This window comes from Pezoporus flaviventris, unplaced genomic scaffold, assembly GCF_033815535.1.
Source record: "Pezoporus flaviventris isolate CSIRO_AGI_PZ_B2104156 unplaced genomic scaffold, CSIRO_AGI_Pfla_v1 ptg000004l, whole genome shotgun sequence".
In the NCBI taxonomy this organism is placed as follows: Eukaryota; Metazoa; Chordata; class Aves; order Psittaciformes; family Psittacidae; genus Pezoporus; species Pezoporus flaviventris.
The window spans coordinates 1,686,195-1,711,329 of record NW_026892552.1 but is presented as its reverse complement, the minus strand read 5'-3'; the positions used below and the strand labels follow the sequence as shown (position 1 = coordinate 1,711,329).

Sequence of the window (25,135 nt, the reverse complement as noted above, 5' to 3'; positions counted from 1 at the left end):
AATCACAGACTCGCAGCGTGGTTTGGGTTGGAAGGGACCTTAAAGCTCAACCAGTTCCAACCCCTGCCATGGGCAGGGACACCTTCCACTAGAGCAGGTCATTCCAAGCCCCATTCAGCCTGGCCTTGAACACTGCCAGGGATGGGGCAGCCACAGCTTCTCTGGGCAACCTGTGCCAGGGCCTCAGCACCCTCACAGGGAAGAACTTCTGCCTAAGAGCTCATCTCAGTCTCCCCTCTGTCAGGTTAAAGCCATTGCCCTTTGTTCTGTCCCTACAGGCCCTTTTCCAAAGCCCCCCTCCAGGTTTCTTGTATCCCCTTTAGGCACTGGAGCTGCTCTAAGGTCTCCCCTTGAGGAGCCTTCTCTTCCCCAGGCTGAACCAGCCCAGCTCTCTCAGCCTGGCTCCAGGCAGAGCAGATCCAGCCCCTGGTCATCCTTGTGGCCTCCTCTGGACTTGTTCCAACAGCTCCATATGCCTTTTGCGCTGGGGGCCCAAGAGCTGAAATTTTGGACCTTGTTCCCATCAGTTGTGCATCCAACTGTCATGACATTTGGAAACAGAACTCTATATAATTCACCCTACTTCTTCCAAAACAAAACCCTGTCAAGTTCCTTCCAAGGGTTGGGCAATGTTTTCAAATCTGGGATCAAGCTGCATTGCAGCAGGGGAATGAGAGGTGGCCATGCATGCTTCCCAAGGGCTTGGGAGCCCCCTAAGTGCTCCCAGAGCCTAGAGCACTTGTGGGGAAAGATATGCAGTGGTCTCCATCTCCAGCATGGGCAATGATCAACTGCACTAAGCACAAGCCAGAACTTCTGCTCTGGTTCCCCCTTCTGACCAGCTGGTCCAGGGTCACCATCTCAGCCAGGCTGTCCCTTCTCCCCTGAAGGACCACGAGGACCAGGACGACCAGTATCACCTACTGGTCCAGGTGGGTCAGGCAGGACAGGATTAACAGGAGGCTCCTCAATGTCTTTTGGTCCTGAAACTCCTGATGTTCCTGGGAATCCAGGGAGGCCTGGTTCTCCCCTCTGATTCCTTTGGGTCTAGCAGGCCCTGGGAATCCATAAATTCCTGAAAGACCAAGAAACACTGGACAGGTTATAAAGATGTTTTTCAGACTTCTTTCCCTTTAGTATAGGAGTTTGTGAAGCTGTGGACTACAGCATGTCCTGTGCTGGAGGGTGGATTTTGGTGTTGATACAGGGAGGTTTTGGTCAAAACCAGCAACAAGTGACCCCTAAGCATATCCTGTCCCCATGCTGCAGGGGGAATTCAATAGCTCAAGGACTCTGGTTTTCCATTCCCAAACTTTTTCTCATTCTTTCTCCCACCAGCATTGGGCTGCAGACACTAACAGGCTGTGAGCGCTATATGCCCAGAGTACCCAGCTGTGCCCACCCCCCAGATGCTGCCTGGTGGGTGCAGGGACTGCATGTCTGGGCTGCAGTGCTCCTCTTGCAAGGTTCAGACACACTTTTTGGATTTTGCCTAATGAGTTTCTCTTTCCCAGGGTGTGGTTGTGCTCCCTGAGTGCTGGTGAGGGGGAAGAGGAAACGGAGCAGGATGGGGAGGAAGAGGAGGAGGAGGAGGGGAAAAAGGAGGAGGAGTTGAAGGACAGTGCAGGGTAAGTGGCTCCTGTTGCCTTGATGGCTTTGTTGGGATGAACGTGACTGCAGTTGTTCAGCTGCATTCACAAGCTGGAGAGGCTGAAACACCCGAGGATGAGGGAAGTGACCCAGCCTCGGGGGGGAACTGAGGATGCTCTTGGGAGGAGTGATGCATTCAGGAGATGTGTTTTCAGAAGGGATGAATTACGGAGGGATGCATTTGGGAGGAGGGATGCGTTTGGGAGGAGGGATGCGTTTGGGAGGAGGGATGCGTTTGGGAGGAGGGATGCGTTTGGGAAGGGTGTGTTAGGGAGGGATGTGTTTGAGAGGAAGGATGCATTCAGGAGCTGTGTGTTCGGAAGGAATGTGTTTAGGACAGATGCGGTCAGGAGGGATGCATCCAGGAGGGACGTGTTCAGGGGGGATGCATCCAGGAGGGATGTGTTCAGAATGGATGCATTAGGATGGTTGTTTTCAGCATTCAGGAGGGATGCCTTCACCAACAGGCTTGCTCTGGGCTTGCCGCTGATGCGGCACCTGGTGCTGGGCGAGTGTCTCCTGGTGACACAGGCTCTGTCTACATCACCTGTAGCAACCATAGCCCCAGATATCCCCTCCCATGGGTCTGAGCAGGAACTCGGTTTGTTCCTTCCTTGGGAGCACCCAGCTCCTGGAGATGGTCCATGTGATTTAAAAGCACATCCATTAGTCTAGGGCAGTCGGGATGATTATGGAGTTTATGGAGCTGAATTTAAAGATAGGATTATGTGTTGTGCCTGCAAATGCTTCCTGATACAAGCAGGTATAAGTTTACAGTTTTTTTCTGTTGTAGAAAACAGCCCAGTTATTGCCAGTGGTTGTAGGTAGTGACTTTTGTCTAGATGGTATTTCAAAAAACCTTTCCACTTAGTTTAGTGGTTCACTTTGATTTCAGATGAGATAAACATTTAGGGATTTGTTACCTAGTGCTACAAAATTATTCTCTGTTAATTCCTCAGAAAGAGCTGAAAACACTCAACTAGTCATTGTTAAACCCGTATCTTTATGTTTCTTCATAATCTGTTCCTAGAGCTCCACTGGAGATGCTTGATCTTCAGTTGCTGGGTGAATGAGATGCTGCTCCATCCCTCGCTGTGTTTGTTCTTGGGAAAAGAGAGACACTGGCTGGTTTTCTAGGTTAGGATAAAAGGCTTGTGATTGCATTTGAAGGGAACATATTTAAATAAAAATTAGGGGGAGGGGGATTATTAAAAATGATTTTAAAAAGACCTTGGAAAATAACAGCTTTTCAAGGCAATGGAGATAAAAGAGAAAAGGAGCCACTGCTTGTTTACATACCTCTTCTGATTTAGGGCCTGCAAAGGATGCAGGAAGATGTTTCTTTGGGTTTTTCAATTTTCCTGCATTTAGCTGTCTTACTATATTTTCATTATCCCCAATCCCTGCTTTGCATTTCTCTCCAGGGAAGAGCACATCAGGAGATAAACACACAGAACAATGTGATGAGGCTTGGGATTTTTTTTCAGTTACAGTTGTATTAAACTGCTGAAATCTACTTTGTGAGCCCCCTTTGCAGAATGGTGGAGCTGTGGTCTGCATTTGCTGCAGGAGGAAAATGAGGATTATGTATCCTGGTAGTGTCTTGCATAGGCAGTCTTGGGGTTCAGATGGTGCTTGCAAGGCAGTCCTGCCTTGAAATCAGGCTCTCAGCTTTTTACGTGGCAGATCTTCATTATATGAGAAATCATTCTGCACAGCAGGAGGAACATACTGCCTGTACTTTTCTGCATACGTGATCTTTCCTGATGCATCTGCAATGCCCTGCACTATTTATGCACATCTCATCTGGTCTCCCATGTACTATGTTTTCCAAGTCCTAACCTAAGCAGCAATATTTTGAGTACCATCTTTGTATTAAATGAAGATTTCTGTGGTATTGTCCACCTGCAAATGATGCCCATGGTGCCCCCCAAAACTGGGAGCACCCCGCATCAACCCCATGGATGGGATGCCCCATCTGCAACATGCCCAACCTTGGAAAAGGCAGAAGCGAGGGCACTTGTCTCTGCTTGATGTCTTCCAGACTCCTGCTCCTATCACCTTGTCTCACTGCTGAGGAGGATGTGGAGGAGGTCTACTTTGCAGAGGAGGCCTTCAGGACTGAGCAGCTGGAAGAAGCTGAGATAAGTGATCTCGAAGGTGCTTTTATACAGGTACAGCATCACTCCCTGCCTGGGCTCAGGTCTGCAATAAACTCTTGCTGCCTGGTGTTTGCCAAGGTCTCACAGCTTGCCTGGAGGAACGCGGTGTCCTGGTGAGGAACAGGGAGAGGAATGGGCCCTGGAAATGTTTCCCACCAGGACATCACCATCTCTGATCCTGAGACAGCAGCAGTACCTGTTCACCAAGGGAGGGGTGCTTTCACCCTGGAATGGTGGTGCTGAACAACAAGCTGAGAGGCTGGAGAATGACAGCGGGAGGGTGAGGGAGATACGGGGCAACAATCGAGATGCAAAGTCTGCTCTCTTACAGAGCAGCTCTTGCTCGGCTTAAAAAGGCTCTTTTCATTTTGAAGGTAGAAGAGGAGACAACTGAAGCTGCTGAAACCGATGCTGAAGGTATATTATATAGCAGCTTAAAGGCAAATTAGGATGACTCGAAGCAGGCAATGCAAAGCCCAGTGAGGAGGAAATCCCACTGCTCCCTCCTCAGGCAGCTGAGTCTCTGCAGCATGGCCTGTGTCGGGCAACAGGGCTTTCCATGGGCTTAAAGCATCACATGGGCACCGCGTGATGGCAATGTTGTTAGCAGCTGGAGCCAGCTCTGGAAGGCTGGTGCTTACATGGTACTTAGTCTTGATTAAGTAATATCTGATGTGAAGGAAGAGTATCTCCTTCAGCTGGAAAACTTAGAGGGGGATAAAAAGGATTTTCTCTACCACTTTACTCAATTTAGGAAGTAACCAGTGGCTTAAAGTGTGTTTTCATAGTAAGGAGGTAAGGGGTTGGTCATGAAAATGGGGTGGTGAACTCCTATCACAGCCTGAGCAAGCACAGAAAGGTCCTGGCACAAGTTCACTGACACCAGGGAAGTTACACAAGGGATGGCTTGACCCGAGCCCTGGAACAGCCTGGAGATTCCTCTGCTCGTGCAGACCTTGCAGAACCTCCTGCTTTTGCAGCAGTGCTAGAAAAGCTCATGGTAGGATGCTCACCACCACTGTCCTATGCCATCAACATCTGTGAGCAGCAGGCAGCAATAACCTCCCACAGGCCTACATTTCTCTCCCCTGACATAACCGTCTTGTCTCAAACCACTTTGTGTTTTATTGCAGCTTCAGATGCCTTGTCCCTTGCTTGAAGCACCTAGGCACCTAGCAGCATGGCCAGGCGTGCCAGAGACGTCGAGCTAGATCAGCTGGTGCACGACAAGCCGCTGGCTGTGGGGGATTCCTCCCCTCCCGGCCGCGGTGAGCTAGAGCAGCTCCCCAATGTCCCCAGCTACCGAGCCACCGCTGCCTCCTGCATCCCAGCCTTTGTTGCCAGCAAGCCCAAGGCTGCAGCTGTCAAGCCCAACTTTTGCCATGAGGAGCAACCTCCCCTAGGTATTAGAGATGTTGGCTTTGAAGATGAGCTTGCATAGCTTGAGGGGGCAAGGAGGTATTCCTGTAGTACTTGCTTTTTGGTGAAGAAACATAGTCAAAGCTCACTTAATGTTGCAGCACAGAAGCGGGATAATAGAATTCATGCTTTTTCTGCTTCTGCTTCATCACTATGTGCCTTTCCAGCTAACCCCTAGAGGGCATTTGCAGATACCCATAAATGACGTGTTATACTTTTGAATTTGCTTGGCCAAAAATTCTCCTGAAGGAAATGCTGGCAGAGGGTTAAAGATCTGCTGAATGCAGAGTTTTCTCCTTAGCATCCATGCAACCCACTCTTACTAAGAGGACAGCAGGATGGAGGTTTGCTCTTCATGGCTTAACCCAGAAGTACAAATTCTGTAGCTTTGCTTTGCCTTGTTTTAATCAGCGAGCCAAATTCCGCAGCTTTTCCTTACATGCAATATGATTTTAACTTTGAACCCGAAATAGGTCTTTGTGATTTGGTAGAACTGTGCTCTGATCCACTGGTCCCATATTGTGTGGGACAGGAGGGGATGCGTGGGGTCTTTCAGATGTGTGAACCCCCCCTCCCCCCTGAAGGAATCCTGAAGAAACTCACTGTATTTGGTTGTATAGCTAAGAAAAGAGATGACATTTTGCAGTCTGGCTGGCTGTGGGGTCTGGCCAAGATAACCCCCAGCACCGTTTCCCCCTCAGGCAATTGGTATCTCTCTTTTCCCCACTATAAACATCCAACCTTCCTTCTTCTAAACCTGCAGGTTAGAAGCAGATATCACCTCTGCAAAAGAGAGACCATAAGTGCTTATTTATATAGTCCCTTATTCTGCATGAAAAGCAAATGCTCATGTAATTAGGAGCTTGCATGATCCATATGTTTATGTTCAGAAGACCCCGGAGGGAGGTTTGCAACTGGAAATCCTGGGTTCCTGTCTGACACCTGCAGCTGGTAATCCTTGTCTCCATCGTGTTCCAAATCATGGGAACCCAATGCTTGAACAGAGTAGTTACAATCACTGCAAGCTGGGTAAGCAGAAGGGGAGCAAGTGGGGGAAAGGATAGAGAAATGCTAGAAAGCACTAGGAGAAAGGAGTGCCAGTTGAGAAGGGAATGGGGGGAAAGGAGAGGCCTTCTGGAATGTTGTGAGGTTTGGAGGCAGCTCCATGGAGGCAATGGGCTTTGGGGGTTCTGGGCCTGCACCCTTCTCACCTGCCATTATTGTCCTTCTTCACGGGCCAGGTAATTACCCCACTGTGGACATCAAGAATGTGGACAGTAGAAGTAACACTGTAGAGGACAATGGGAGCCGCTTACCAGTGCCCACCGCTGCCAGTAACATGCTGGCGGTGCCCAGAGTGGCTCCAGCATCCCCCAGGTATGGCTCTGCCCCGACACATGGGTGGGTCCCGGGGCTTTAACTCCTGAACAATGCCAGTGCAGGAGATTTCGTACAACTGTATGGAGCAGCCCGCTCCTGGCCGGTTTGGACAGTAAGCCCTGTCTGTGTGTCCTCCTGGAGGTGGGCTCGATCCCCAGCCTGTGGTCAGATCCCATTTTTGTCCCACACATCTGTGCTCCCAAATTCATAGTGCAGAGGGTCTGTGTGCTGCCTATGGCCCTTCGTCATAAATCCCAACACTTATCTCCTTCTATGTTTCCTGGAAAAAATTGCAGCATATCCCCTTTAGGTTTGTGCCTTCAGATCAAGGATACTCAGAGAGGTGAAGGATTAATGAATAGGGCAGGGTATTCTTCTGAGATGGAGAAGTCCACCAGGTGAGGCTGTGTAAGTCCTCTCTCCCTGGGATGTGTGACTTTGCTGCAGATATTCATCTACCTCTGAATCAGGATCAAGGTACTGGCTTTCTGTTATGGCTTCAACCAGCATAGAAAATAGACAATTCATATTAACACCCATGTCATGCATCCCAGAACATCTTGGGCATCTTTGGAGCCCATGATCCAGCAACCCAGAGGCACAACCTTAGTTTATTTAAAACCACTTGCCTATGTACAATTCTGTCCCCAGCATACTTTTTTTATTAAGTCTTTTATCAAGGTCTCATTGTGGCCTTTTGATATGTAAGGGAAGGCTTATAAGAAAGATGGAGAAAGACTTTTGACAAGGCCTGTAGGATCGAGACAAGGGGGAATGGCTTTAACCTGACAGAGGGGAGGTTGGGTCTTCAAAGAAACTTTCTATGCTCCTATGGTTCCCCACAGAGCCATTTTTTTGGAGCACCTCAGTTCTCTCATGCTATTTTCTACCAGTTTCTTAAAGCAGGTTGTATATTTGCAATTACATGTATGAGCACATGAAACTTTCTGCTGTGCCTCTAGGTAGTATCTCTCAAGACAACACTGGAGGTCCCTTCCTTGAGCTGGAGATGTTTAAAAGCAATCACCTCCTATTTTGCTACATCAAAAAGTAAAATTTCAGCCTTCTGAACCAGAAGGAAATGCTTGCCTTCTTGGGGATGTTTGTTGTCTTTTACATCCATTAATCTGAAGCAAAAAGAGGCATCTTTTCCCACATGGATGTTGACACATAAAACTTTGCATGTACTTGGAGGGCAACCACATGAGCTCTGTGGCCTATGGGGAGTCATGCCACAGGCCAGGAGGGAGGTGGCGTTACCCTTTCTGCAGGGTCCTCATTATAGAGCAAGAGGCCATTAAGCTGTCGATGTAGGCATCTTGGGCTTGCTTGTGGATGATGATGGGCAATGGGGCAGCATGATGCCTCAATGGGACAGAGCCAGGGGGAGAGTGGCTGGAGACCGATGAGAGGTGATGGATGATGTCCTAACAACATCACAGATCTTAGCAGGACTTTTAAATTATGTGGGTTTGGGAACCGCTCCATCCATGTCTGAGGGTGCTTTGACATGGGGGTTGGGCTTGTTCATCTGCTCCCCTTCCCAGCAGGGCATGCCCAAGAGCAGGTGAGGTTGGAGATGGGTGGGTTCATAACATCCAGCTTTCTTCAGGAGATCTGTGGTGGCAGGATGACCTCCCTCAGGATCCTGCTTGCACCTGCTTCACGTGCACGCTGAGCCATTTTGCACCAGCATCAGTGAGATCCTGGTTAATTTAGAGCAGCTGTTGTGGTGGCAGAAGACAATTTCTGTTGTTGCAGTTACAACTCTGGACTTGGCTGCAGGCTGCAGTCCAGATTTTTGCCATGATTGTCACCTTCACATCCACCTCTTCCTTCTGCCACTTTGATCACCCACAATTAAGGAAGTTGTCCCTGAAAGCTGTCTGTACCAAAGGGAGCCACCAGCTGTGTTAGCACACATCTTCCAGGAAGACATCAGCTGCCACTGCCTCAGCGTCAGCAAGACAATGTTCATAGGGCTCCTTGTGAACCTCTTGAAGCCGCTCTCAGCAAGTTGAACTTTACACTTGGCTTTGGAGGTATCAGCAGCAATTGAAGGGTCCATGTTATGTACCTGCTGTTCTGCAATTCACTTTGTCTTGGGGATTTCAGGTCCTACGGAGCCATCTCAGAGCTAGGCAGTGTCCCCAGAACCTTCTCTTTTTTCCAGTTTAATTTCCTTGCTCCACCTTACTGCTATTGCATTTCCCTTGCCCTCTTCTCAAAGTACAGTGGTGTGATGGTGCAGCAGAGGGGACAAGTACAGACTGGTGCCTGTCTTCTGTGCATCTTGCTGGGTGCCCAAAATGGGTTGAAAAATGGTCTGCATGGTTCCCAGGAAGAAACAGGGGTTTAGCAGCAAAAGAGCAGAGTAGTTTGCTCTCATTTACTTCAGGCAATGCCAAACAATGGGGGAACACTGACCCCAGTTGGAGAAGGGAAAGTGGAAAATAGATGAGACCTGGGAGGAGGAAGAGGAGCTGGATGAGGATGGGGGAGAATCTAAGCCTCAGCTGCTGTGTTTGTGACCACAGGAGGAAGCTGCTGGCCCCTGAGGATGGTCTGGAGGAGGGACCCATGAGCCAGTCCCCAAACCAAGCACTGCTGGGCTGTGATGAGAAGCAGAAGGAAAGGTGTGTCGTGGGGCTGAGAGGCTTCTGATCAGCCCCAGGGGTTCAGATCCCAGTGCTCTGATGGAAACCGCAAAGACCCTAGGAGTCCTGGGATATCAAAGGGAGAGGGAGCTGCCTTCTCTGGGAAGTAAAGGCTTGGGGAAGGCCTACACCTCCTCATAGAGCAGGGATTTTCTTTCTTCCTGAGAAGAAATCATTGTGCCACGTAACACAATGAACCAGCCTGGAGCTACAGCAAGCAGGCTTATTTCTGTCCTCCCTCTTAGTGTTGGTCCTTGGCCATGCTAGGTGAGCATCCTGGTTTGAATCAATCATAGTATCATGGAATCCTCGAATTGTGTGGGTTGGAAGCCCATCCAGTTCCAATCCCCTGCCACAGGCAGGGACACCTTCCACTACACCAGGTTGCTTCAAGCCCCATCCAACCTGGCCTTGAATACTGCCAGGGATAGAGCACTCACAACCTGGTTTTAATAAAGAGGCTGAAAAGAGACAATACAGTTTGTAAATTCAGGGGCTTGGTGCGTATTTTCATCTCGTAGTTCTTCCAAAATCATCCTCTCCTAATCAAATGCAATCCAGCATGGGATCTTGGTGCTTCTTAAGTCCTTCTGAGGGCGAGAATGAAGTTTGGGGTGGTGCTGTTTGACAGCATCTTACTGAAACCACCTTAGCTTGTGTTCTTCTGATCACACAATAATCAAATAAATATGGGTAAATCCTAAACCAGAATCCTGTAGGTTAAAAATGGGTCATGAACCTGCCCTTGACCTTTCCTACCTACATGAGATGCCTGGTGGTTTGCCCACAGCCTGCCCGAGCGCATTGGTTCAGCCACAAGCCTGAGCAGTGCTGTCATCAACAACCGGCTCCAGGAGCTGGTGAGGCTCTTCAAGGAGAGGACCGAGAAGGTGAAGGAAAAGCTGACCGACCCCGACATCACCTCAGATGAAGAGAGCCCAATGGCATGTGAGTTCGAGTGGGGCTTAGTCCCCACACATGCTGTGTTTTAACCTTTTTAACAGGTTAACACATTGCAGCAAGAAGGTTTTCTGCTCTTTCAAATAACTGTGTGGCCTCTCCCAGCTCCCGCCAAGCCGGCACTGCCAGCAGCACGAGTCCCTCCCCCAGGAGCGCAGCCAGAGGGGGAGAAGGTGGCAGAAGAGGAGCACTACTGCGAGATGCTGTGCTGCACGTTCAAGTACCGGCCCTGGCTGGACCTCCTGAGAAACTACCAGTTCCCCAGCAGCATTGACCCACTCACGAGTGAGTGATGGAGCGCAGCCACTGGGCTGGTGGGGCAGCCAGAAAGGGTGAGGAGGGGAGGAGGTGTGAGAGATGAGACCTTGTAGAGCAGGAAGGTCAACTAAGCAAGGACCAACTTACAAATGTCTGCTAAAATCCAGTCTTAAATTCCCCTGCAAGGCACAGGCTTTCCTAAATACTTCCCCTTAGTTATAGGTGTCAGGAGCATGAGCAGGCAGAGAAGGAGCAGCAGCTTTCTGCTGCTTTTCAGGCTTTTTATTAGGCAAACACTGTCCTTGTGGTGTGGACATCCAAAATAAAACTAAAAATCACAACAGAAAAATCCACTGTCTGGGGACACCCCACAGGAGCTGAGCTCCTTCCAGGGTCTTTGCTGTTTCCCAACCATTTCACAGCTCTCAGGCTCTGGCAGGTGGCCATGTGCTCAGCACAGCCTGAGGAGGGAAAGAAAATCAAGAAAGTCAAGAGCAAAGCAAAAGAAAACCTACTTGATTCAGCAAAATTAGAAAAGGCTTTGTGGCAAAAAGCAGTGTGCTCTGCAGCTGGTGGTATTCACTTTGCATCTAGAGCCCAGCTCACTTGAAATTAAATGCTGTCAGTATTCAATAGAGACCTCTTGCAGGTTTCCCTGTGGCACTTGGGGCAGGACAAGGGGATGAAAAGCCCTTTGTGTACCGGTTTCCCATAGATGATGGACACCGGCCCCACTAATTGCAATGTGATTCCTGTCCACAGATCTGATGTACGTGCTGTGGTTGTTCTTTGTTGTCATGGCCTGGAACTGGAACTGCTGGCTGATCCCTGTCCGGTGGGCTTTCCCCTACCAGACGCCAGCAAACATCCACTGCTGGCTGTTCATCGACTACCTCTGTGACCTCATCTATCTGCTTGACATCCTCGTCTTTCAGACCCGGCTGCAGTTTGTCCGTGGGGGAGATATAATAGTGAGTGGCAGGGCTGCATCCCAGTGCTGGGGACCGGCTGGGGGGACCCTTATCGCCCTGACCAACATGGGTGCTGCTGCTCCATGATCTCTGAGTCAAGCTTTCCCACCAGGGCTCTGTCTACCCTTGGAGGACTGCAAGCATCTCTCCTGCCACGTAGTGGATAAGCTGGAAGAATTTTTTTGCCCTAAAGTCAAAAAGTCATTTTTGCTCTGAAGTCAACACCAGCCTATCTAGAAAGCATGTGAGGTCCATGGCATCCCCATTCCTTTGTAGGAATGCTTAGAGGATGCTGCTCCATGGAGCAGTGCTCCCAACAGTGTGGTGCTAACCGTGAGCAGATGGCATGATAAATGTGTTTCATACAAAGGAGCACAGCTAGGCAGAATGCATTAGCAACATGACAAAAGCGATTGCAATCTGAATGCACAGATCACGCACCAGAGATAAGTGAAAGCCCCTGAATCCATTTCCATACCCAATTAAATAAGCTGGGAAAAATCAGACCTTCAGGGTACAGCCTTCCCATGGCCCACAGCAATGGTCAGACTTGTAAATCTGATCTGCATTGTGATGTACTTTCTCTGGGATGCAAAATGAGCATGGGATGTCCCAAGGTGGGATGGGAAGCTGGTATACAGCCAGGTCTTCTCTTGGCATGGCCAGGATGGTCATGCCTGGCTTTCCTCTACTGCTCCTCTTGCTCTGCTCCCTTTCCTGGGCACAAAGGGAACATCTTCCCTGTTGCAGAAGAGAAAAAGTCAGGCATGACCATGTTGGCCACAACTTTCCTTTCTGTAAGCAATGATTAACGTTGCTCTCTCTCTCCTTCCTCTGCCCAACCAGAGTGATAAAAAGGCCATGAAGGAGAACTACCTGCGATCACAACGCTTTAAGGTTCGATGTCATTTTACATACAAATCTGAATCTTCAGTGTGAACAGTGGCTTGCAGCTCCCCCCCCAACCATGTCTGAGGGTCCTCACAGGGGTTCCTCTTTTTGTGTGGGTTTCAGATGGATATGGTGTGCCTCCTGCCCCTGGATTTCTTCTACTTCAAAGTTGGTGTCAACCCACTCCTGCGCTTTCCTCGCTGTCTGAAGGTAAGTCTGAGCTTACAAAACCAGGCAGAACACCAGCTGCAGTGGATGTAGAGTACCATGCTGATAGGGGTAAGCTGTGGCTTGCTACAGTCATAGATGATCGCAAGAGGGTTGTGAAATGGATGGAAAGTCTTGTCCCAACAGCTTTTGTGGAGCTGTTGGTCAAACACTTCTTTCCAATCCTAAAACATGCTCACATGTGAGTAGAGGGGGACTCAGATGGAACCAAATCTGTTTGTGGCAGTTCAAGCTGCAGAGGGACTGCAGGAGGTGGGAGTGGGGTCTTACAGAAATGTAACTCTCCTGGTGGGGGTCACAAGAAGATGGAGCACGCTGAAGCATGCTGCTTTCCTTCTCCAGTACATGGCCTTCTTCGAGTTCAACAACCGCCTGGAGGCTATCCTGACCAAGGCATACATCTACAGGTGAGGGAAAGAGAGGGAGGAAGAGACTGTGGAGTTGTTGTTTGCTATTGGGAAAAAAGGCTTGCTTTGGTGTGCACCCGTTCTGGGTTCCTGATTTATTTTCCCGCTATCCCTGAATGTCCCTAGCTGATATAGGTGTTACTTGATGCAGGCAGGACGTGGGGTCCTGGAGCTGTGTGGGTAGGATTCCCTGTGACTGGGTTGCTAATGGTGAAAAGCAGCCACCAGTGGACAAGCTGCTTTTTCTGCAACCTGTGGTGCTGCAGGAGGGAGCAGCAGGGCTGCACACCCGAGTACTCTGTGGTTCCTGCACTCGGCTCATCGCTTAGAAGCTCCTTGTGATGCTGGGGGTGTTCTGACATGTTTCCCAGCAGACACTGTATCACGTCCCTTCCTGTTCTCTTCTTTTTTGTTTGTTTTGCAGAGTGATTCGGACCACAGCCTATTTACTGTACAGCTTGCATGTGAACTCCTGCCTCTATTACTGGGCATCAGCCTATGAAGGACTGGGCTCTACCACCTGGGTCTATGACGGGGAAGGAAACAGGTACCAGCCAGGGCTTGGGTCCTCACATAGCACAGATTGCTGTGATGAGCTGGAGTAAGAAGGGAGGTGTTTGGATGCAGCTGGCTTCATAAAAAAAAAAAACAACAAAGAAATGGGTTGCAGGTACCAGGTGATGTGGAGCCAGGGAGAATGATGGGGACAGGAAGGGTGGGATGTGCAGTAATATAAAATGCTGCAAGATAAAGAGGCGGCAGTTAGGCTGAGATAGGAGACAATGGCAGGTTGAAAAGACTGAAAAACTGAGAACCTGATGCTGGGAAGCAAGAGAATGATCCCTGGCTGAGCAGGATGTGAGGGACAGATCTGCTCCTGTTGACCTGCTGCCAGGCTTAACGCTGTGTGTCCTTGGTGCCCTGTGTCAAGCCCTCAGACAAGACCATCGCTCTCATCCCCAGGGTGTGAGACAGGGACAGTGGCCACCCCTCACCATGGCATTTCCAAGATATGCATATTAAAGGTCTGTTGTGTTGTGAGTGATGGGTGCCACAGGAAGAGCACTTAGCTCATGAGCTGAGCACCACCTCATAGCAAATGCCTACACTGACTGTTACACAACACAGGCATAATATGATCCTGAGTAACATTCAAATGAGAGTTTCCTGCAAAAAGGCATGGGCAAGTGCATTACAGACTTACTGCGAGGTGTGGGTGTAGTTGGGGACAAGTGACTGTCACCCCTGCAGCCCTAGTAAGGGTGTTGCCTTCCCTTCAAGCACTCAGCTCAACATGTTAACGTTGCTGTTATATAGCTATTTGGTATGATATACACATCTGTATCTATCTCTAAGTGCAACTATAGCATCCAAGGGAGTGCCCAAGACCAGTGAATCAAGATTCCACTTGACACCTCTGGAGTCCCATGCCAACAAGTTGCTCACAAATTCTTTCCCCCTCCCCCGCCTCTTTCTAAAAGTGTAAACGTTGCTGAAAAAATGTTGCTGGTTTATGGTAGTGGAGCTGTAAGAGCAGAGAATGGGAGTAGCCAGAGCAGCTGAGCCTCCCATTCTGAGGTTTCTGGAGGGGTCCCTACATGCTCCTGCTCCTGTAGCATCTGCAGAAGCACCTGTGGGTGTGGTGGAGAGTTTGCAGCCCCTTGATTTTCCCCTTGTCACCCGTAATTACTCTCAGCAGGCTCTGGCTTGCCATGGCCAGAGGATGTGAGCTCGGTAGTGAGGGGAGAAACAGGCCTTCATGCCAGAAATACCTTCAAAACTGCCTCCTCTTTTCCTCCCAGCTACATCCGCTGCTACTACTGGGCAGTCAAAACCCTCATCACCATTGGGGGCCTGCCGGACCCCAAGACACTGTTTGAGATCGTCTTCCAGCTGCTGAACTACTTCACGGGTGTCTTTGCTTTCTCCGTCATGATAGGGCAGGTGAGCAGGAGTCCCGGGGACTCCCAGCCTCCACTGGGGAAGGTTTTGGTGGGGTTGGTCCATAGGTTTGCGTCTCTGGGTTTGTTTTCCCCATCGAGGACCTGCTCAGCATCTGTGGAAGACAAAAAGGGTTTGGCAGATGCTGTTAGGACTCAGCAAACATGCTCTAGATTGCTTAACAGGCTGACAGGTAAGTGACAGCAACTAAAACATCTCTTCCACCTCTTCCTCCCATTCAGATGAGAGATGTGGTCGGTGCCGCTACCGCGGGGCAAACATACTATCGGAGCTGCATGGACAGTACCATTAAGTACATGAACTTCTACAAAATCCCCAAAACTGTTCAGAACAGGGTGAAAACGTGGTACGAGTACACATGGCATTCGCAAGGCATGCTAGGTGAGCTCCAGCTACTCCGAGGACCCACACATGCACTGCTGTTGCTGTACAGAGCTGAAATGTTACTGTCAAATAGCACTGTGGTCATGGGGAGGGGGTGGCTTATTTTACTCTTGTTTGCCCACCTATATAGTATCTAGGCTGCCATCAGGTTGTGCATCACCCATAGGGCACCAAGTCCAGCATCCCACCAGCTGGTCTCTGGGGAGTGGGCTGTGACTAGCAATTGCTGGCCAGAGAGTGTCTAACAGCAAACCCATAAGCCCACCTGAATAGTAATTCATAAAAACGCAGAATCATTCAGTTTCAACCCCCTGCTAAAGGCAGGGACACCTTCCACTAGACCACGTTTCTCCAAGTCCCTGGCCTTGAACACTGCCAGGGATGGGGCAGCCACAACTTCTCTGGGCAACCTCTGCCAGGGCCTCAGCACCCTCACAGGGAAAAAAAATTCCTTATATCTAACCTAAATCTCCCCTGTTTCAGTTTAAACCCTATCACTTGGGCCCTATCAGTGCAGTCCCTGATGAAGAGTCCCTCTCCACCGTCACTGTAGACCCCCTTCAGATACTGGAAGGCTGCTCTAAGGTCTCCCCTTAAGGAGCCTTGTCTTCCCCAGGCTGAACCAGCCCAGCTCTCTCAGCCTGTCTCCAGAGCAGAGCTGCTCCAGCCCTCGCAGCATCTCCATGGGCTCCTCTGGACTTGCTCCAACAGCTCCACGTCCCTCTTGTGTTGTTGTCCCAGAGCTGGATGCAGGACTGCAAGGGGGGGTGGGGGGTCTCCCCAGAGCACAGCAGAGGGGGAGAATCCCCTCCCTCGAGCTGCTGCTCATGCTCTGGGGATGCAGCCCAGGACACTGGGGGATCTGGGCTGAAGCGCACGCTGAAGCCAGGTCATGGGGAGCTTCTCATCACCCAACACCCCTAAGTTCTTCTCTGCAGAGCTGCTCTGCAGGATGTCTCTGCCCAACCTGTAGCTGTTCAGGCAGGACCGCTGCAACCACCATCCTGGCCAAGAAAGATGCAGCTTGGACTCATTGGTCTGTGTCCAAGAGCCATCATGGCAGAAATAACGTGAAGGGCAGCTCTCCATCACTCACTGGCTTTAGACCTGCAAGTTGCTTGGTTGGTAGAAGCCACAGAAGACCCTTCTGGGCAAGCCTGTTCCTGTCCTCTGCCACCAGAACATGGGCTGCTTTCCCACTGCCACACCAAGGGCATGATCTGGGATAAATGTGGGAAAGATCCAGTGTTCTGCTTTCTCCCACAGATGAGTCAGAGCTGCTGGTGCAGCTGCCAGACAAGATGAGGCTGGACATCGCTATTGATGTGAACTACAGCATCGTGAGCAAAGTGGCTCTCTTCCAGGTAGCTCCTGCAGCGTGGTTTCTGCCTGGCACAGCCTGCCATGCTGGCACAGACTAACCATGCTGCTGGCTTTGTTTCTGCTAAGGGCTGCGACAGGCAGATGATCTTTGACATGCTGAAGCGGCTCAGATCCGTGGTCTATCTGCCCAATGACTATGTGTGTAAGAAGGTAATGAGATGCTAAAATGCCTTCCAATCCCCAGTGTCATGGCTGGGCTATACAGGAGCACTAGCCTGCGCTAGGAGCAGTGCAGAGTGGGGGAAAGCAAGGAGGCCTGGCCCATCACCATGGCATTGAGCCACTTCACAGAGCAAAACCATCCTCCTTTGCAGCTGGTCTTGTGCAAAATCTGACCTCTTCTGCTGCAGCCATGAACACCAGGAGAGCAGGGAGAGATTTTGGGATGCTTAGATGAGGATGCTCAGGAGTGAGCACCATCAGGAAAAAGCATTTGGAGAGTTTGGAGAGGGCAGCATGGTCATGGGGGTTTCCAGCAAGACACAGGTTAGGGCACCCATAAATTCTCCCTGTTTGTGGGCACCCCACACAGCACCTATCTTCATTGCAGGGAGAAATTGGCCGTGAGATGTACATTATCCAGGCGGGACATGTGCAGGTGCTGGGGGGACCTGATGGCAAAACTGTGCTGGTGACTCTGAAACCTGGATCTGTGTTTGGAGAGATAAGGTGAGTGAAGCATTCCCATGGAGCCAGGGGAATACAGCTTGTGGGCTCTGGGTGAGGAAGGTGGGAAGTGGAGAGATCAGCAGCACCATAGTTAATCCCTGTGACTGAGAGCCACGAACACTGAGTAGTGTCTGCTACACAAATTACAGCTTGTTTTCTTGGATCTTGTATATTTTTGTGCTGTTTTCTGCCTGGAGAGTTAGTGACAGTAAGCAGAGGTTTATGGAGAGGTGGGAAAATAAGCAAGAAAACATATTTCCCTAAACCAGACCCCCATCCACCCATTTCCTGAGCATGTAAAGTCCTGCACTAATAGCACAGTGACAGAGGTTGCCTCCGTACAGCCCAGCAGACACCAGACTAGTGTAAAATGCCATATTTAAACCTTCAAAAAGGCAAATCCTTTTTTATATGGCTCTCCTTGCCAATGTTTCTATCACTGTTTAAAAATTGGGCTTGCAGTATTTCGTTGGGGGTGAAAATTAAACCTGAGTCCTCTGAACGACAGAGATCAAGACATGCAAAGGGAGATTTTCTTTAAGCCATGCTCAATAACAGCATTGACATCTCATTGTGTCTCTCTCAGCTTGCTGGCAGCAGGAGGGGGCAATCGCCGAACAGCAAACGTTATTGCTCATGGCTTCGCCAACCTTTTCATTTTGGATAAGAAGGACTTGAACGAGATTTTGGTGCATTATCCAGAGTCCCAGAAGCTGCTGAAAAAGAAAGCCAAGTGCGTGTTGAGCTGCTGCTTTCTAGCCCATGGGGTTTTCAAAGTAAAACAGAGAAGGAGTTTCAACATCACAGGGGTGATCTCTCTGTGTGCAAAGCCCTGGGAAAGCTCCTGCTGCAGGCATTAGGCATGAGTCCCAGGTGGAGAGTGGGGCTGGAGCTGCTACATCACAGCAAGGAGCCTGGAGATGCTCAGAGCCAGCCTAGCCCTGCTGCAAAGCATCCTTCCCATACCTAAAAGGGCTACAAGGCTGCTGAAGAGGGGCTTTGGACAAGGGCCTGTAGTGGCAGGACAAGGGGGAATGGCTTTAACCTGACAGAGGGGAGATTGAGATGAGATCTTAGGCAGAAGCTCTTCCCTGTGAGGGTGCTGAGGCCCTGGCACAGGTTGCCCAGAGAAGCTGTGGCTGCCCCATCCCTGGCAGTGTTCAAGGCCAGCTTGGACGGGGCTTGGAGCAACCTGGTCTAGTGGGAGGTGTCCCTGCCTGTGGCAGGGGTTGGAACTGGACGAGCTTTAAGGTCCCTTCCAACCCAAACCAATTTGATCCTATGGTGATTCTATGATTCACTGCTAAAAGTGAGTGCAACTTGGGAACAAACAATGTACATTCATTAAAAAATAAATTATTCATATACATAAAAATTTATAGTTTTAGAACCACTTAGATTTTTAGTCCCGCCTTCCTAAGTCATTAAAAAATAACTTTTTTTTTTTAAAAAGCCTGCTTTTTCTGCATTATAAAACCCAGCTAATATAACACATCCCCAGACTGAAATCATCTCTCTTTTTCCTTGATGTAGGAAAATGCTGAAAAGCAACAATAAACCCAAAGATGCGAAAGGAGTTCCTGGAGACTCGCTGATCATCCCGCCAAAACCTGACACCCCAAAGCTCTTCCAGGCTGCTCTGGCTGCAGCAGGGAGGATGGGGGGCAAAGGGCCGCTGGCACAGCTCCGCTGGAGGCTGAGGGAGCTGAAGGCAATGCAGGCGATGCAGGTCAGCATGGGGAGGATGAGTGTGGTCAAGGTGCCTTAAAGGAGTGAGCTCAGGTTATTGGGGTCTGAGGTGGTGTGGGCAGACAGGAAGGGGGGGGTTCAGCATCTCACACATGGCTTTGGGAGAATGCTGTTGTCCCACAGGGGGTTGTTTTGCAGCACAAAAGGGAAATACATTGACTTTTTGCCCAGCTATGCTAAGCCTTAGCCTAATTTCCAGCTGAGCTATAGCCACAGATGCACATATCTTCTGTGCCGCAGAGACAGAGCCAGTCATAGGGAACGGATGTGCTGGCAGGACAGGGGTGATGCTGGCATCCAGCACCCATAATATTTGACATTCAATCAATATTTGCAAAGCTCTGGCAGCACGGCAGTGGCAGAGCCCCCAGCAGCAGACACACTGGCCTGCCAGATCTGCAGGAGCTGCCTTGAAAAACCCCTTTGCTGGTTTGTCATAAGCAACCGAAAGAGAACATGGCCCTGCTCTATTTTTTTCTTTCCTTTCTTCCAAATGTCTCTTTTAAACTCGTAAAAGAGACTGTATCTCCATGCAGACCTTATTGTGGCTCTTATCAGCATGGAGTTACGAAGACTATCTGGGGTGTAAAGGGAGGTGAAAGAGCAGCTGATATGGAGCATGCTATGGCCTGGTAGATGCCCATACCCAGGTAGATGCTGAGCATATCTGCGCCTCTACAGAGGCTTCACACAACAGAGTGCTCAGCACTAACAACCAGTCGAAGGCAGCAATGAACAGTGGCACTGTGTGCTTCATGTGCTAGTGGCAACAAGATCCGTATTAGGAGCTAACCCTTCTAATGGGTTTAGGAGGACCCTGCTAGAAGGACACCCCTCTCTGTGGCACATCTGTTAGTAAGGTTTCTGAAGCTCCTCTCCAAAGGAGGCCTTAGGACAGGGCTGCTCACAGCAGTACTTCTGACAAGCTTTTGTGTAAATCAGCCGCCTAGGTGCTTCATGAGCAAAACAAGGTCAGGAGGTGTAGTAAAGCTTTGCTGCACTCATCTCTCAAGATGTGCAGGATAGATTTCAGCTGCCCTTGTCTCAGAGATCATACTTGGCAGCAAGCTGACATCCTGATGTGAGGTCCAGTGTGGTGAAGCTCCACAAAACACTGGCTTTGCACATCACTGATGCCATGGCTGTGGGAGTGGACAAGGGTCTGCTAAGCTTCATTCTGCCTTTCTCTTGTTTGTTTATTTCCTTGGATCACAGGATTCCAGATTAAGTCCAACCCCGCCAAAATCACCAGTGCATCAGAGGTCACCTGTCATCTCCCACAAAGTACGCACCCACCTGGGAGAAGAAATATTCTCTAAATCATCTGATAGTTTAGTCACTATTCGTGTGATTTCCACAGCACAAGAAGACGAAGAGATCCTTGCTGCTGAGATTTCAGGGCAAGAAGAGGAAAAAAAAGATAAATGAGAACCAAGCATGTCCTGAGGCAGGAGTTAGGAGCTGTAGCTGTAGGCTTCGCTAGGTGCTGCGGGTAGGATCTGCATTTCCTTTCAGCCTAGACCTTCACTCAATGTTGATAAAACCCTCTGCCATATGACCCAAAATCATACAAGGTTTCTGAGCTCTGAAACCTGAGCATCTTTATGAATATTCCCACTAAGCCTCAGGCCAGCCCTCTTGCTTCGAAATCCAGCCTTGCAGAGAGGGAGCCCTGAAGAAATTGCTTTTTATGGCTCTGGGTTGTTAATGAGTATTCAGGTGAAGCGTGAAGAATTCTTTGCCTCTGACAGCTGAGTCACAGCTTGGTCCAAAGCAACCAGGGGAGATAAACAACAAGGTTTCTCTCTTGGGCTTAAGGTAGTCAGGAGCAGATGGAGAGTGATTAATTCAAGAAGGATGTGGACTATGCTCACAGGCCGAGCACAGATCCACTGTCACAACACCACCGAGGTCTGTCCTTGTGTGCATGGACTGCAAGATGCTTGAGGGTCCCTGTGTGGTGCCAAGACTGCCTTGGGTTTCCTGTTGGGAAGAGGATTTCCTACCAACCATTCATCCCAGAGAGGAGATGGGCTCTCCATAGCTGGTGGCTGTTATGGAGAGATGTGATGAGTACCTTTCACGGATGGAAAAGCACAATCTTGGATGAGAAGGTGTTTCTGGAGATCACTGGGTTCCCATAGGTGCACCAGCTGGGAGGGATAAACTGAGTGCAGGAAAGGAGAAACCCTATTGGTTTACAGCTGGGTCAGGGAAGTGCAGTGCAGAATGTGCTCTCCTCTCTCAGCCAGTGTTTCAGAGTCAGGTCAGAGCCCATAGTGTGTAAGCAAGAGTGCACAAGTGTGCAGGTGGTCCCCTGCCTCATTGCTGAACCTCAGTGACCTACAATATCTCCAGCAGCCAATTTCCAGCCTTTTTGGTCACTTGGTTGACTCTTGGCCACATTTTCTGAGGAGAAGCCATGAAGAAGCAAGACTCTGGTCTTGCTCTTGACTGCAACAGGGCACTTGTGAAGGCACTTTCCCAAGGGTGCTGGATGGAAAGGTGAACACCTGGCTAGCAGCCAGCTTGCCCAGCTGACAGCTCAAGGTGTACAGTCTTCCCCCAGCACCATCAGTTCCCCATCTTCCTCAAACCCAGAACCAAGTGGAGCAAGCTTCCTGTGAGCTGAGAAGTGGCAAGAAGCGGTGAGTGAGACAGTGCCACCACACATGGGGATGATGCAGATCCACCCCAAGGTTTCACTGGCCACATCTCCAACTGGCACCGCTGGCTCTGTCAAGAGGAGCCTGTTTCCACCCTCTTGAGGAGAAGCAGGGGCAGATTTTGCCACAGGGAGCAGTCCCAGCACCACAGCTGAGGGAATTCCCAGCAAACACTATGAGTGTTTGCACCAGTGCTGCAAGTTCCACAGGTCGTTCCACGGAGCAGCCAGGGTGCTTGTGAAGCATTGGGTGATGTCTGTTCCCACCAGCAACCTGGGGCTGATCTTCACCTCCTTCAGGGTTCTCTTAAAAAGCTGTGTGCTTTTTTTGCCCTCCCTTGGAAAACAGATGGGTTTCTGTGTGGGAAGAAACCAGAATATATGTTAGTGCTAATTAACGCTAGCTTGCTGTCTTTTAAACAAATTTAATGAGCTCTAATACACTGCAGAAGGGTCTGAAGACATCACTGCCCTTCACATTGCAGGGGAGAACCTGGACTCACCCAAACCTCCCTAAATATTTTTCATCCTCAGTCATTTGCAAGTGGTTTCCTGCTGGGTAGAAGGTTTCAGTGCAAAATGCAAAGCTTTTTTTTTCCCCTCCCACTATATAAATATTTATATAATAAAAACAGGAAACCTGCAGAAGTTGAGCTGCTGTTCTGATTTGATATGGGTTAGAAAAAGTGTTTAAATAAATAGTAGGCTGTAATGGCTTTTATAATTCACTGTGTCTACAATAAACACCATGTAGATTACCATGCTTTTGCTGTGGCTTTATTTCAAAACTTCAGTTGTTTCCCATCATTCTGCTCCCTGTGGAGCCAAGGCAAGTCCCCACGTGTGGTTCACAGATTTCCCAATAAACCAGTTAGAGTCTTAGAACTGTAGTATTACAATGGAACTGTAATACTATTTTCATCACCAGAAAGAGGGGGAAAAAGGGCTTTCTTAGATGGCACATACTTGTGTGAAGGTCTTGGTTTTCAACATGCAGCATTAGATGGTAATGGATACATAACTGGTAATTCTGGAGCTGTAGGGAGATTTGAAATTATCCTCCTCTGCTATCTATTTATGGCTTTAGTTCTTTAGGAAGATTATTCTCCAGGTAACAATTAAGGTCAAGGCATGGCTGGGCTTACAGCCTGGGTTGGAGACGTGCTCAGGTGTATTTGCTGTGGGGGCTCTGTAGAAATGACAGGCTGAGGAGATGGGCATCTCATTTAGTGCCTCTTATTTGGGGGGTCATAATAAATTGGCTTTCTGCTGGATTTTGTAAATCCATTCCTCTTAGTTTTACTATATTTGCCATGGGCTTCCTTCAGATTGGTTCCTATAAAATAAAAGAGGTCTGTTCCTTCCACTGCCCTTGGAATGTTCCTGATTGATTTGGTAATGTTCCATGTACCTTCACTGCATTTCTTATTAGCTTTTGCTCACTCCACTTCAATATCCTTAAGTATTGGACTGATATGATATGAGATCCTCTAATAATATTAATGGAGTATTTGGGGGATCTCACGAGGCACTTGCCAGTCCAGCACCCTGGAAGTTCTGCATTGCAGTCTTCCATCTGCCTTATATTTCTGATTAACGGATTTCTCAGAGGTCCATAGCCATAGAAACCAGGTTTTCCTGCAATGATATTTTAGCTCTTGCTGCTTTTGAGTGAAGTAAGTGGAATAGAGAACTGCTGATGGAAGAAGAGCATGCTGTTGATGGGTTTGTATGAATGTGTTAAGTTTTGTCTCACTATCACATGTAGTTACTATCACAGTCATCTTTACTGGAGGCTTCATATATACTGTTTAATATATATATTTATATATATGCTTTTATACATATATATACATTTTTGATACTGAGGGTGTATTCATATTCCTCGTGACCTGTGCTGTTACATTTTTCAGAACAGTGACACTAATTTAATGTTCTGTGTGAGGTGAGGGAAGACAAACAACTCTGATTAAACAATCAACTTATGAAAGGAATAATATAATCCACCACAGACATCTGACAGTGGAGGAAGTTGTTTTCCTCTGGATAGAAATGGGGCAGGCAGCTTCTCTGTATTTATAGGCAGAACAATCTCTTAAAAAGATTAAGAGCAATTGCAGGTTAATCACTGATAAGGTTGTAAGGAAAGTAAAACAAATAACCAGGTTTGGGGATTAGACTCAGGTCTAGAAAGAAATTGCAGCATAAACAGAAAGTCCAGTGAAATGGTGTTTAATTGGAAAGTTTGAAATAAAATTGACCACTTTAACCTTTGAAACCTGGAGACCTTAACCAGAAGGACATGCTTCTAATTCTGAGAACTGTCTGTAAACCACTTCTTCTGCTTATATATACTTTTTGTGTTGTGTAGATCTGCCTTGATCACAGCTGCAATTAAATCCCCCTGATTCCCTTTTTGCCTTCCTCTAAATTTGAGCTAATAAGAGTTTGGTTTTCTCTGCCCTGAGCACACAGCTCCTTTTCAGTGCAGTGATGGTCTCACTGGAGCTAACATTCTGAGTTAAAAACACAGACTTCCATTTCAGAAGGGGTCACGCAGTGGTACACACCCTAATGGGCTCTCACACCAGTGTTTGTTAACAGCAGGCTTAGTGCTGGCTGAATGACATTTTTATGGGGGCAACAAGAAACCTGGAGAGGGGCTTTGGACAAGGGCCTGTAAGGACAGGACAAGGGGGAATGGCTTTAACCTGACAGAGGGGAGACTGAGATGAGCTCTTAGGCAGAAGTTCTTCCCTGTGAGGGTGCTGAGGCCCTGGCACAGGTTGCCCAGAGAAGCTGTGGCTGCCCCATCCCTGGCAGTGCCCAAGGCTAGGTTGCACAGGGCATGGAGCAATCTGGTCTAGTGGAGGGGGTCCCTGCCTGTGTCAGGTGGTTGGAACTGGATGAGCTTTGAGGTCCCTTCCAATCCAAACCAGTCTGGGATTCTATAATTCTAGAATGTCCTTTACCTCCTGGCCAGTGGATGGTCCAAATTCACTCTGGGGCGAGCACCACGTGGCTGTGCTTCTCTGTCTTAGCAATAACCAGAGGAATGAAGACCAGCTGGATCAGTTACTCATTGCAGATAAGAGGCTCTTTTGTGCTGCAGGAATCTCTGTGTTGCCATGGTTACCAGCCACTGTCACAGCCACCGGTGAGACAGGACTCATATCATTGACAGGGCTTCTGGTCTCCCCTTCCCAAGGGAAATCTCCAAACCTACACTATGCCCCAAAGAGAGGAGATATGTGCAGGGGCTGCCCAACCCTCCCCAGTGTGAGCTGGCCAATGCTCAGAGCTGGTTGCGTCCAGTGTCTCTGCCCTTACACTGAGCATT

At 49.0% G+C, this 25,135-nt stretch overlaps 1 protein-coding gene across 1 annotated transcript in view; it reads left to right on the top strand.

Moving 5' to 3' along the window:
* Window positions 1-21,970, top strand: part of CNGB1 (cyclic nucleotide gated channel subunit beta 1) — a 28,969-nt gene extending 6,999 nt beyond the window's left edge. Inside the window, exons 13-33 of the mRNA XM_061445307.1 lie at window positions 1,515-1,628; window positions 3,695-3,925; window positions 3,972-4,092; window positions 4,981-5,215; window positions 6,341-6,608; window positions 9,149-9,247; window positions 10,059-10,216; window positions 10,334-10,513; window positions 11,249-11,457; window positions 12,304-12,354; window positions 12,472-12,558; window positions 12,919-12,983; window positions 13,408-13,530; window positions 14,786-14,927; window positions 15,167-15,326; window positions 16,596-16,693; window positions 16,779-16,862; window positions 17,263-17,381; window positions 17,968-18,114; window positions 18,915-19,110; window positions 20,346-21,970. Of these exons, the coding sequence (XP_061301291.1) occupies window positions 1,515-1,628; window positions 3,695-3,925; window positions 3,972-4,092; window positions 4,981-5,215; window positions 6,341-6,608; window positions 9,149-9,247; window positions 10,059-10,216; window positions 10,334-10,513; window positions 11,249-11,457; window positions 12,304-12,354; window positions 12,472-12,558; window positions 12,919-12,983; window positions 13,408-13,530; window positions 14,786-14,927; window positions 15,167-15,326; window positions 16,596-16,693; window positions 16,779-16,862; window positions 17,263-17,381; window positions 17,968-18,114; window positions 18,915-19,110; window positions 20,346-20,558 (3,100 nt within the window). The 3' untranslated portion in view covers window positions 20,559-21,970. The remainder of the gene's footprint in view (window positions 1-1,514; window positions 1,629-3,694; window positions 3,926-3,971; window positions 4,093-4,980; window positions 5,216-6,340; window positions 6,609-9,148; window positions 9,248-10,058; window positions 10,217-10,333; window positions 10,514-11,248; window positions 11,458-12,303; window positions 12,355-12,471; window positions 12,559-12,918; window positions 12,984-13,407; window positions 13,531-14,785; window positions 14,928-15,166; window positions 15,327-16,595; window positions 16,694-16,778; window positions 16,863-17,262; window positions 17,382-17,967; window positions 18,115-18,914; window positions 19,111-20,345) is intronic.
* The last annotated feature ends 3,165 nt before the right edge of the window (window positions 21,971-25,135 follow it).